Genomic DNA, 14,140 nt, shown 5'->3' with positions numbered 1-14,140 from the left:
GTCACGGTACGTGGTTTCTGTTAATCTTCAGAGGCCATCACTTATCGGGATTAGGTTTCCAGTGAGACCGTGTTAAGCTAAAACAATTGAACCTTGGAATTGTGCACACTCACAACACCAACCTATATTTCGTACATTATACAGAAGTCTTAACGGAGTATACGTACCTACATACAAGATTATATTTTTACACGATACGATAATATTCATTTTGACTACTTCAAAGTTTCATTGGTGCGTTTTGTTGCTGTTTACTACACTTACAAGTAGGTAAATAAGTACTTAATCCTTAATGTAATAATATAACCTGCTGCAAAAACAATGTAAGAGATGCATTTATTATTTAGTTATTGATATACCTTAAGCTCAAATTAAATTAGATTTATTTTATGCAATGTTAACTGCTTACGCCCCTATCAGAATCTGCCAACTTAAAAACTATTTTCGTTCCAGGAAATAAGATTCAAATTTGAAGGTAGCCATACTGACCTTAAAGCTATATTCTACTGGAATTGATTATTGATTGAATATGACAGAAATGTTAATCATTAAGGACAAAGATGGATAAACAACAAACGGCGTAGGATATAACAATAACAATTTACACATAAAGACCTATTTACATGATACTAGTTTCTCGTACGGTGTGGGACGATGAATCGTATGACTTTATCGCAAACGATTATCGCTTTTCGTGTTAAACTGTTGTTTTTTATACGCGAAATAAAAACTCACCTACAACTATATTATGCATATGCAATACTCGTAACCGTTCCTAAATGATCCAATGAATTTGTGAGGATATATAACATTTATGTGTAAATTCAAACATATTATTATCATTTCATTATACGATTTTCCGGTTTGAAAGGAAGTAAGGCAAGTATTTAATACGATTATCGCATACGCGTTATATATCTTGAAACATAACCCGTTATACACTTAGGAGCAAAACTGTCCCAATAGTAGCATATTAGTAGAATGTGGAAAAGTTGATGTCGATCAAGGGGAGGGGCACATGGTTAATACATAACAGTAGAGAGGCTAAATTTCTTAATTATACATGGTTCCCTATTTGGAGTTTTCATAGGACGAACTAAAAATAATGAAAAAAAATGTGTTTTTTCTACTTTTCGATTCGAAATTACAAAATAACCGTATATGCCAAGTACATCATATGTTAGGCCGATTTTGAGAAAATGTCAAAGAGTACCGTTATGTATTAACCATGTGCCCCTCCCCTTGATCGACATCAACTTCTCCACATTCTACTAATATGCTACTATTGGGACAGTTTTGCTCCTAAGTGTATTTTATTAATAAGAAGACATTTTATCATCAATTTATCACCTTTCCAGGTGCAACGTCGTAATTGATTTCACGATATATTTTTTCTTGTGATACTCGTAATCTAGGCGAGAAACGCACGTAAACGGTTCTTAATTGTTCATAATTTTATGGAACAATACGCGTAAAACTAGACTAATATACCTAATAGTTCGCAATACATAGCTGTGCAACTCGTCAAGAATTAATGTTCCGTAAGACCACAGTTTATATTCAATAATAATTTTCATTAGCCCTCTTAACGAGGTGTAGACATCTCGCACGTGTAGATCACGACCTTTCTGAACTACGCCTTCATACAAAGCCTCCTAAAATATATTTATAGTTTATTCCTCTATTCTTTTCTATAAAAAGACGAGGATCAACTCACTTAAAAGCTGAGCGGGGCAACGAAGAAAGATTTACAAATGATTCCTTCCAAGCTTAGCAATACACCCAATCTATACCTAAGGTTAAACTAAAGACTCTTCAAGATCAAGTTTATAAAATTCATCGGAGAATATAAATGATAACAAAAATAAACATTAAACAAGATGAAATACTGAATATATCAAAGCTTTTACGTGGATCAAATAGTCTGTATTCACGCAAATCATAATAATATAACAAGGATTGGGAAGAATTATTAAAACACGTTTAAGATCTTGGAAAGATCTTTAAAAGATCGATAACTAAACGAAATGTCAAAGTTGACGTTTAATTCGATTCCACTGTGATCCCAATAAGATCTTTCTACGATATTTCTAAGGTCAAAGTGACATTGGTTGCCCAAATCGAGGTGCTTCTGTCAATTTGTAAGATATACAATTCATACAAACGATATCTAAATGAGAACTTATCTAAACCAGAACTCATCGTTATCGTATTCCATTCTTCAAATGTGGCCGTTAAAGAGCTTCAAGATAAGTTGTTATAAAAAAGTTATATATTCTATGAAGTTCAATAAGTACTGGCGAATTTCCATTTTAGCATTACGTGTAAAGCCAAATCGTACTTTTACGGAATCTTATTGAGCAAAACGACAAAACTTTCTTAAGAAGTTGAACTTTCAGCTCTAAGGGACTTACGAGTATGAGCACAGAAGAGGTTTCTTTTTGCTATAATAACACTCAGTAATATCGTCTAACATAATATTTTCCTTTTTTGAACCTTATTCCATGGGGATAAGACTGCAAATGTTAAGATATTTTTGACGGCGACAATACGGGCAAATGTCACTACGGAACGTATTACGAGATGGACCTTTTCTCTGTTAAGTCTGATTAACGACTCAAACTCAATGGACTAACAGCTTTCGTTACAATGCTTTAAGTAATACTTTTATTTATCCCGTTTTACGTCGGTTACATTTGCTCTTTTATTTGTTATAGCTCTCTCTTTCATCTGTTATATCCATACGGATACAGATATGGTGCATAATTGTTTTCCATCTTATTTTCTCGGAAACGTTCGTACTTGTCATGCTACTTCCAGTCAACCTCAGTAATTTTTGTACCGAGACTGACTGAAATAGCATGATACGTTCATACGTTTCCGTGAAAATACGAGGAAAAATAATTATGTACTACGTCTGTATATTCACGGGTGCAATTCGATTTGACGTTTAAAAGATGCGAGGACAAGTTAAACTTACTATATAGTCCATGTCGATAAAGGTATGACGTAACACCGTACCGTTATGTACCTAATTTTTATATGGAGGTACATTATATCCGTATTATAATAAAATGAACTGAATTATTATTCGATGTAATTTTAATTATTGTCAATGACCTATTTCAGATATTGACAGTTGCAACAATAATAAATAAAAGAGGTATGCAAAAAATTAAACTAACACTCTTAATTAATATTGTTTACTCCAAAGATGAGTCACATTTGCTACTAGCAAAAATGACATATAAGTTTTTTATTTTTGTCAATACTTGATCTATCTATCTATGACTTAGAAATTGCTTGCTATTTAATTTATCACGTAGTTACTTTTGAGGGATAGGCTGATCCGCTGCTATTGATGATATGATGATGCTAAATGTACCTACCTCGACTCACATATATAACTACAAAAAACAAGGCCGACAAAAATTAATACATCGGACAAATTACTCTTCAACCCTTCGCCCACGCAACCTGTGTTTACTACAAACATTTTGTACACAAGTGGGCAAAATGTAATATTCTTTACTTAGTTACATTCTGTCCTTTTGCAGGAGGCCGATTCTGTTATATCCATTTGATGTGGGTTTCATCTAATTTTGACACGACCTTGACCACGAGCACCAATCGTTAGCAGCGCACACTCATTAGTGATGGAATAAAAATAATAAATATAAAGGCATTTCGCTTATAGTGATTTGCATAAGATGCCTGATAACACAACTCAGGGTCGTAACAAAATTAATACCATATCAAATACCATAACAAATATTATATAAAAACTGCACAAGTGACGACACCGTCAAGTCACCTACTTTTTAGTACTATCGGATTTATTAGGGCCCCGTAGGCTCGTGTTATTCTCTCTCTCACGAGCGTAAGTGTGAGCGAGATGGATGTGCGTAATCGAGACCGCGGATATCATGTTTTGAATTTAATTTTTTAAGTTGTAAGTTTTGAAAATAAAAAAGTAATCGCCGAGTTATTTTACATTTTATTTAAGAGCATTTGTCCCTGGAGAAAATCCTCAAGATTGCTAATTAAGTTTTTAGGAACCGTGTTGTCGTCCAAAAAGGCGGTACAATTTTTCAAAAACTGCTGGTTACGTTTTTCTAATATTTTTTTCTGTGCGGTTCTGTGGTGGGCTATGAGAGAGAAATGCCGGAGAAGTATGTGCGGCTCATTTAGGCCATGTAAGCTTCAACAATTTTTAATTTATTAGAATTTTATTTTATATAGAAACTAATTAAATGTCAAAATGGCGGTAATGCAAACTTTTTCGCGCATGTGACGCATTCGTTGTTTTTTTTATTCACTGACAAACTAGAGTCGGGACTGACTGCCAAATCGTTCGATATCAAGTGGCATGCGAAATTTATAAAAATTGTTTGGAACTGACACTTCATTTCGAATAAAATGTCATCTCGACGGGATATTAAAATAGAGCCCAAATCAAATTTCTTTGTTTCTCAAAAATGTTCTAAATTTGAATGTAATTAAGGTATCGGTTATCGATAAAGTTAATATTACGATGCACCTACGGTTTGTTAATATATGCCGTTAGTTTATCGTTTCTGAATATATTATAGGGAGGTTATGATATAGATGTAGACAAAATATCTTATTTTTCTGTCCTTGATACTTTGACTAAGAGTAGTTGAAACCAAACTAATTTTTATAGCTAGTTTCAAACTGGAGAATTCTCGGTTGGCGACGAAATACCAATCACTTAGACCGGAGACGGTGGAGACCGATATCTGATTAGACTCGACTGCCGTATTATTGGCATACCTATAGGTACTCACCACGCCAGGGAGAGTTAGAGTTTCAAAATTACGTATAAACGTATATGTATAAATAAACCCTTATTTTGTAAGACGTAAAAGCCAAAAGATTTGATGAATTCAATAGTAGACTGGCATAAACTTTATATTTATGAAATCAGTACGTTTATATAGCCCTCGTGGTTTTTGGCTTTGCCTGTTATATATTTTAGGGTATCAGACATAAAGATAGAACTTGTACAATCAAACCAACAGAACTGAAATAAGTAGAGTTTGCAATCTCGTTGCGCTGTCAACTTGATACATGATGGTTGGGGAATAAATTATTATTATAGCCTCTTTATTCCTTATTTTTTCATTTTTTTTTTACATTTAGTCACATATACACATAGTTTTTTTTGTTAGTTGTAATGGTTTTCTAAGGACCTCTTCGCGAGTAAGGCCTCCTCCATACTCTTTCAGGTGTCTCTGTCTCTTGGTTTTTTATCCAGTCTTTTCCCGCCACTCTGATAATCTCATCATTCCATCTGTCTTACGGCTTTCCTTGCATCCTTTTATTGGGTGGGCCTGTCCATCTAGTGATTTTTCTTGTCCATTTGTCAGGGTTCATACGGGTAATATGGCCAGCCCACTTTCATTTTTGTTTTTTGCAGTATTCTAGGGCGTCTATAACATTCGTTTTTTCCCTAATAGCAACGTTGCGTACTCTGTCATTCCTTTTAATATTTAAGGTTGGAGAATGAATATACACTCTTATTTCAATATCATGTCTTAAAATAAATGCAGAATCGAAATAATATTAGTTTCTGTAATGCAGAGAAATTAGAGCAGGTAGATGTTTTACATCCAAAACTTCTACTCGCTCTATTTTTTTTGTTTCTATTTTAGCAACGAAAACTAGTACCAGACATATACATATACGTTACGTAAATGTTCATGCCAAGTTTCATGTAATTTAAGCATGTCGTTTTAAAATGAGTGCGTAACCTCGATTGTATGGGAGCGTCTTTGTTGGTTGGTGAACCTAAACATAATAAAGCACACAAAAACTGTTGAAAATTTTGGTACCGTCACGTAGGGTTGCTTACCGTATGCTTGTTTGCCACCGACGTATCATAAAAATGAAAAAAATTGCAAGTATTTCTCATTGATGCTGTGTTAACTTGGAGGATTAAACAACTGGAGACGCCTTGTCTGTAATTTATGTACAAAACTATCTGCGGACAGAGGGACACGTCAAATGTGGCTATTTGTACGTAAATCACAAATAGCTATGTAAGATGAACGTCAGTCCATACAATACATATATGACCGTTGGCCGAGGTTTTCGACAGAAGCTCTTAAAGGCGACTCCGGTTGTTAAATCCTCCAAGTGTGTTAATAAGGATGTGTTAGTAACATTTTTTATTAACTCATGGTAATTCGTTAATAATTAAATTAATAAGAATTATCAACTCAGGTACTGATGGTTACGGACACCATATCTAGTTTTATTCGTTATTTTGATACATATAACTTCTATACCTAGATCGTAAATTAGAACGCATTAATTTCGGCAGCTTTCGATATGCTGCAACGAAGTGTTGGAACAATTTATTTCTTACACATGTTCTGTTCCTGTTCTCTTGCTACTCTGTTCTATTTAAGTGTTAGTTTTTATTTTGGGTGCCCTGAAAGCCAGTGCCGCGTCTAAAAGACACTGCTTATGCTATTTGGTGTATGAGTAATTATTTCCTTTGTTATTTTTATGCCAAATAAATATTTTTCTATTTCTATTTCTAATTAGCGACAGTAGGTAGGGTAGTTATATTCGAATATTTTTGACGTTTATAAAAGCCAGTCGAAGGTAGATCGATTCGATGGCTGCTCATGGCAGTATACGCAAGCTCATTCGTGATAAACAGAAATTCGTTTAAACTGACGATTTGTGTGCTCAAAAGCGACAGCGAGGGCGCTGGAGCCACTACAATACCATCTCACCAATGTAGAGTATCGGTACCGATCCAGCTATTTTGCCGTGCAGAGAAGGTGTGAATTGGCTTTCTATTGATTCGTTTTTACTGGCATTAGATCGCTTGATTTCTCTCAAAAAACAAGTCTCTATTTGAAGGCGATTGTAGAGGTATATAATTCAATTTCAGTTCGAATCTACATAAATGATGTTTTTCTGGGTTCTAATTAGTCAAAGGGACTAAAAATAGCTCTAAGCAACGGTATATTATATTCACGTATTTCAATTCAAAGCTACTTACACAGGAAATAGGCCGCGAAAGCACTTAAGTATAAAAGACTTCTCTTCACAAGCGCAATTAAAAGCGGTATATAAACTTGATCTGGCAACGATTCAAAAAACTCGTCAGATGGAATGCTGCCATGGATTCTAATAAAATAGGTCCACGATTTTAAATTTGAATAACTACCTATAGATCGTAGCATTCACGAAGACGCGTGTCTTGACTCGTATTGTCGTTATATTAAAGGTTAGATTTGACAAATCTGCGCGTCATCGTAGATGACACGGACTATATACAAATATTTTTTTAATAAATAAAAACATGAAAAATCTACTGTCTCGAGCGAGGCTCGAACTGGCAACTCTGGGCCACTAGCCCATTGCTCTGCCAACTGAGCTACCGAGACTTCAATCGATGACAGCGAATATTTCCACCATATCAATCACTCATATACAATTCTTAGCGTATCATAAGTACTCAATCTAGAATTGGACTTTAACAATAATTATATTATGGCCTTATCTTGAATTATTTTTTTTAAATTAAATATTTAATAACTAGTGAGGCCCAAATGTTGTGAATATTAGAACCAAACCTTGCATTTAATCCCCGTTGGCCTAAGGCATTCTGTATACGAATAAATAATGCTAACCCGAGCCAAACGGTCCATTCCGGTCGCATAAAGAAAGCCTCGCGCATGGCTAAATGATTTGAATTCGAATTTCGCAAACACAACAGAGGGCCTACCGCGAACCACGTTCGACGTGTTGCCTCTCTGTCGCACTTGTACATTTGTACGTAAGTGTGACAGGGAGGCTACACGTCGAGCGTAGTTCGTGGTAGGCCCTCTGTTTTGACGACCGGTTTGGCCTAGTGGGTAGTGACCCTGCCTATGAAGCTGGTGGTCCCGGGTTCAAATCCTGGTAAGGGCATTTATTCGTGTGATGAGCATGGATATTTGTTCCCGAGTCATGGGTGTTTTCTTTGTATTTAAGTATTTAGATTTGAACCCGGGACCATCAGCTTCGTAGGCAGGGTCACTACCCACTAGGCCAAACCGGTCGTCAAAATATATATTACATATATATATATATGTTTATATATTACATATATATCGTTGTCTAAGTACCCTCAACACAAGCTTTATTGAGCTTACTGTGGGACTTAGTGTGTAATAATGTCCTATAATATAAAAAAAAACTGTGACGATGTAATTCAAAGGTTACAATTCGGAAATTATATATCTGACCAAAATTTTTATTTAAATAGTAATATATTTTAAACACTGTTAACGCTGTTTCGTTTTTTTCATGGAACAAAGAAATAAACAAGTACATAAATTCCACACGCGTTTGACATCTCGAAATTATTTTTAAGCACGCATTTATTAGAACAACAACGACCAACTTTCAGAGCATGAGAAATGAAAACTATATTCCGTTCGCATACACAGACTGCGACGTGACGTTAAGGATCCTCCTCCCGCAAAATACCGTAAAACGAAGTTACTCTGAATCATTTTTTATATTAAATATGACACTTTCTGAGCATAAAAAATATATAAAAAATCTACGGTATATAAGCAATGATATGGTTTTTCTGGAACTCAATTTATACGAATCTACTTTTAAGTGAAGAAAAAAAATCTTGAAGTCATCCCTATTTCTTTCAGTTGCATCCTTGTTAATACTGCATCTTTTATCGAAAATATATGAAACTTTACAATCTTTCTCACAAAACACTATAGAATGATTTGGTTTCCTTGCTTTATGCAAATTCATAAAAATATACCTCAATTCCTAAAAAATAAACCTAAATCCCGCCTAGGTTCCTACCACTACCCCGCTCTCGTCCGTATAGTCAGTGCGGGACAAGACGTGTTGCTAGACGGACCTGTGCTTCGTTGCACGCGCGAGCAAGTGAAATTCTACTCCAAACTCATAGTTCTGCGCGCTCGATCTTTTGCAGCGGGTGGTTCGGTGAGGGATATAAGCTCCGCCGACACGCGCGAGGTCGTTAGCGTCGAGTGCAGCCTTAACGGTAACTGATCCCAGCAGTCTAACAACACAATAAATAACAATAAAGTCAACACATTTATTCCCACAACACAGTATCATATACTTGATAGGATTAAGTTAAGTCGTTTACTCGTTCGTACCTACATGACATAGGTAACTATGAGTCATATTTAATTTATAATACGATTTAACTACAACGTTTTAAATTGAAGTCTAGACATAATCACAAAAGTCAATACACCTGATCACTTAAAGGTACAATTTTATTTAACACGTAATAAACTTACTTTATATTCTCATGCAACTACAACGGCAAGCAGCTACGTATTTCGCTGTTTATGTACAGTTCGCATAAGGTTCTTGGATTCGGGGGCTGAGGAACTCTCTCTATCTCTCTCTCTCTCACTTTTCCCCCTCTCTCTCTAAACCTCCACAACCAATTCCATTCAACTCTCTCTTTTGCTTTTTCCTGAATCGAACGTTTTCAATTTAAAGCGGTCAACTATATTAACATGAATAGAGAAAGAATATTAGCGGTCCGTAATTCAGTTCCCTGCTTTTAGGAGGAAATACGTGTGAGAATATAAACGTTAGGTTGCAGGCTGTGTTGAATGTAAGGTATACTGACTGTGTTCCTTCCATGACAACCATCAAGTATTGCTTTAACGATTTTAAGCATGGCAATATACCCGTTTAATAAAATATTACTCAAAAGCAAAGTTAAACCAAAGGCAGATAAGAACTATGTCGAACGATAAGAGTTACAGTCTATCCAATAGTCGTGTCTGCGTCTCGACTTTTCGTTATTTTTTTAACCGTAGCTTATTTATATGTCGAAATGATGGAACTTCTCTAGTGATCTAATGGTTAACTGAAGTATAATTATGGTGTTGTTGCAGGGATGTCGCCGCTTATTAAACTGCTGCGGCGATGGCGCCGGCAAGCCGCAGGGGAGGCGCCTGCCGAGGAGGAAGCGGGCGAAGAGGCAGGCGGATCAACAGGTAATTATCACCATAATAGCTCGGCATATTAGGTAAAACATAATATGTATGGCGGCTGTGGACAGCGTCGACCGTGCGTTTCGATGTCCTCGTCATCGATGTATCTGCCAGCAGGGGCATGTTTCTTGAACGGTATTAGACTAATATTATGAGTCCACGAGCTGTCAAGTCGTATGGGTTACCATGGCAACTCACTAATATTATAATACTAATACCGTTCGAGAAATGGGCCCCAGATCATATCTTCAATAAATTAGGCCTCCGTCCTTGACTTCCTGCCAGTATAAATGACATTCAACCGGATATGAGCCGATTAATAACTATTGTTGGCAATCAAATTTAAAAAAAGTTTCCAGCGAAAATTACGTAGAAGTGTATGAAATAACTTTGGCTGTAAATATGGAACAATTTACGCTCGTCAAAAGCAAGGCCAGTCTTTATCGTCAGATCAACTCTGTGGTGCCAAATTATTGTAGGTATCTATTGTCATCTGGATTAGGTACACATCACACAATTACAAAGTTTCACATCGATACAACTATTATTAGTAAACTAAAATTGACTTAACAATTTTGATTACATTGTTAATTAGTTTGTTATTTATAAGCACAAGTGAAATCAATTGGATTTTAGTATCACATTTAAACGTTAAATAATTCGTCATTGCATATTACAATTTCATACGACAAAATACACAATAACATTTAAAACTTTCGCGTTATGGACACAAATTATATTAAAACATATGCCGGGTCTAAATCGTTCTTAAATTCGCGATATACCCGGTACAAACTACAAATATGTTTTAATGAAGTGATAAACCTACTATACAAGTTTTATGTTGCAGTATCGCCCGGCACCGAAGCGCCCGTCCAGGCCACCACAGAGACGATAGGCGAGAAAACAGCAGAGATCGCTCACAAGCTCAACCTGGAGACGTGGCAACTGGTTGCCATCCTCGTGGGTAAGTTAGGACATCGGCGGCAAACAAGCATACGGCCTGCGGAAAGCGATTGCCGTTGGCCTCTGACTATAGAGATGTCACATGACTATAGAGATGGCCTTTCCGATCCTTTAGAAAGCTGAATACTCCTTTCTTGGGCATTGTGAATGTCATCCCGCTTTGTGTGGTAGGGCACAGCACAGCGGATGTCATTCCAGATCTAGAGCAGAAGGAGAAGTGAAGTACCTACACCTTACAGAAAACCGCAGCTAAATAACACTAGACCCTACTCATAGTGTTGTGCTCCTGCCGGTGAGTAAGGTTGCCAGAGCTCGAGGGGAGGGTTATTAGGGTCGGCAACGCGCATGTAACTTCTCTGGAGTTTCAGGCGTACATAGGCTACGGAGACTGCTTACCATCGGGCGGGCCGTATGCTTGCTTGCCACCGACGTAGTATTAAAAAAAAACCCATACTACATGTAGTCCCTCGAGAAAACCTTCGCAGTTCCTATACTCTTATATTCATCATTCTTGCGAAAAGGTGAAAAATCAGGTAAATGTGATTATCATAACACCGCCAAGTATAGGTACATTCCTCTACGTCACTTTAGTTGTAACTACGCAGAAGAAAATTCATAAAGCTTAATCTACCATCTAAATATGGAGATGGCAGTATATGCGTTTCAATAGGTGTTAATAGAACGGGAGATACATGTAATGGGTTGGCTTAAAGTATTGAAAAGTTTTATTTTAGAATACACAAAACAAATGACCATAAGCTATTAGTTTTTGGATTATATAATGACGAACTGGAGCATATTCGACATTATAAGCAAACACCGGCAAATTTTTTGACGACCGGTTTGGCCTAGTGGGTAGTGACCCTGCCTACGAAGCTGATGGTCCCGGGTTCAAATCCTGGTAAGGGCATTTATTCGTGTGATGAGCATGGATATTTGTTCCTGAGTCATGGGTGTTTTCTATGTATTTAAGTATTTATAAATATTTATATATTATATATATCGTTGTCTAAGTACCCTCAACACAAGCCTTATTGAGCTTACTGTGGGACTTAGTCAATTTGTGTAATAATGTCCTATAATATTTATTTATTTTATTTATTTAAACACAATAATACTACATCTACTCTACCCAAGTTGATAACACAAACGATAACTGGAAACAGTTATGTAATAAGTGTAATAACGCCCTCGGGCGCGTAATTGGATTTGTTTCCGATACAACATGCGGAGAATTCTCTTCTAGCCGGAACTCTGAATGCCCTTGGGCTGTTAGACAACTTTTGTTATTTCAACAAAAACGGCTATTTTATTTTGAAAAATTAACATCACGGATTTGTTTCAATAGGGATTATTACGGCAATGTTCTTCTGCCAGAGTTATACTCGTAGGCGGTTTGTTTACAAAGGGCCTACCGTGAAATGCGAAAATCTAAATTTAGTTATCTGCCTCTTCATCGCTCGAATCTGCAGGAGTGAACGAAATTTCGATTTTCTTACGGTAGACTTTCGAATTGTTATGGATTGTGGTAGTGGCGCTCCCTACGCAGTTTCGCGTAATATTCCCTGTTACGTTTCATTCATACTTTACTTATAGATTATTTTAGTAATAATTACTATTAATATTATAAAGCAATTACCGGAGAGGTAGGTATATGGACCTAGTTTTCTGCAGACAGAATCCCACCATAGAGACTGTGTCGCAAACAGTGACATTCGTATAAATGTTAATGGAAGACTATATTTAACATAGCATAGCATAATGTTACAAAATAAAACTTACTAAAAATAAAAAGAGGAAATTCACTTTAAGAGACCCAATTGAATCGACTGAATAAATCAAATATTTATATATAATCTGTGGTTTATCTAGATAAATAATTATAGGTTGACCGTAAAATGTGTAAATTTTGCTTCTTTGTTTAGTGCTCAATTGGATTTGGAAATTATTGTAGTAATTTTAGCTTTCAAAAATCCGCTCTGAATATTCGCTGAGAGCTTTTTGGTATCACTGGTGTAGATTATAAGCCAACATATTCCCCCACCGGCACATCACTAAAAAGTGATTACAACATCCAGGAGTCGCGGTCGTTGTCCTCGGCATATGCTTCTGCTGCATCAGACGATGTTTCCGCAAGAGGCGATCCAAAGATGGCAAGAAGGGCATGAAGGGCGTCGTCGACCTCAAATCCGTCCAGCTCATCGGCTCAGCTTACAAGGAGAAGGTAAATGCCATCTGTTCTAACTAACACTGAGCCCACTAAATTAAACTACGGAAGTACACTGATTGTTATTAACTTATTAACGGTTGGGATTTTGTTGTGGAAATTATCTTTTCTTCAGAATATTCACTTTCAAAGTCATCCGAAAGGGCTTTTGAAAATATGCATCGTTATTTTTATTTGCTATTTCTTTGATAACAATTCCAAAAAACATTTATTCAGAGAAAACGTTTTTAAAAAAGTTAAGTCATCGCGAAACCAACTTACCCTTATGAAAATAATTACTTTTTCAAGAATTTTCTAGCACGTCATACACGCTTTAATATAAAATGTTTTAATGGTGCTAAACCAATACAAGCCCCTTTTCCTGACGATAATAGTTATAGAAGGGCAATTTTGAAGTCAGTAACTTGAATTGGTTCGTCAAACCTATCATCTTTCAAGAAAAGTAATCAGAGATCTTTAATAGCCCTGATAAATAACACTGTCGTAAAGAAATATTGATACAAACTTTTGCAATCACCCCAACAATCCATTTCACATTTATTCATATTTAATGTAAGACTAACAAGAACAAGAATCGGTTGGGCTTGACTAATAATTTATAAGCAATACGGACATTTGGATGTTGTGGGCGTAGAGTTCGCCATTCAGCCTACAAATTTTCCGGAATGGAAACAATCGCCGGAAGATTCGAGACAAATTGACAACACGGTACCCCTGAGAGCCTGCCGCCTACATCGGAAAATCTAAAATCGTTATCTGACTCTCTGTCGCTCGAATAAACAAGAGCGATAGAGAGACAGATAACGATTTTCAATGTTGGCGGTAGGGCCTCTGTCTGTCTGCAAACCTATCGGACGAATTTAAAAATATTGAGTGCTTATAAGCAATGTCAGTACTTCCGTTCTAACTC

The 14,140-nt window shown here is 36.3% G+C and overlaps 1 protein-coding gene across 6 annotated transcripts in view; it reads left to right on the top strand.

Moving 5' to 3' along the window:
* LOC133515336 (synaptotagmin 1) overlaps positions 1–14,140 on the top strand; it is a 53,897-nt gene that overhangs the window by 24,832 nt on the left and 14,925 nt on the right. For 5 of the 6 annotated variants that reach the window (XM_061847805.1, XM_061847810.1, XM_061847807.1 and 2 more), the window contains exons 2-4: positions 9,939–10,040; positions 10,888–11,004; positions 13,082–13,227. In XM_061847805.1, the coding sequence (XP_061703789.1) occupies positions 9,941–10,040; positions 10,888–11,004; positions 13,082–13,227 (363 nt within the window). In that variant the 5' untranslated portion in view covers positions 9,939–9,940. Of the gene's footprint in view, positions 1–3,143; positions 3,164–9,938; positions 10,041–10,887; positions 11,005–13,081; positions 13,228–14,140 lie in introns of those variants that run through there. The other variant, XM_061847806.1, reaches the window with a different exon arrangement.

This window comes from Cydia pomonella, chromosome 2 (assembly GCF_033807575.1).
Source record: "Cydia pomonella isolate Wapato2018A chromosome 2, ilCydPomo1, whole genome shotgun sequence".
Classification (NCBI taxonomy): Eukaryota; Metazoa; Arthropoda; class Insecta; order Lepidoptera; family Tortricidae; genus Cydia; species Cydia pomonella.
The sequence above is the reverse complement of the archived record's forward strand: the minus strand, read 5'-3'. Positions and strand labels throughout refer to the sequence as shown.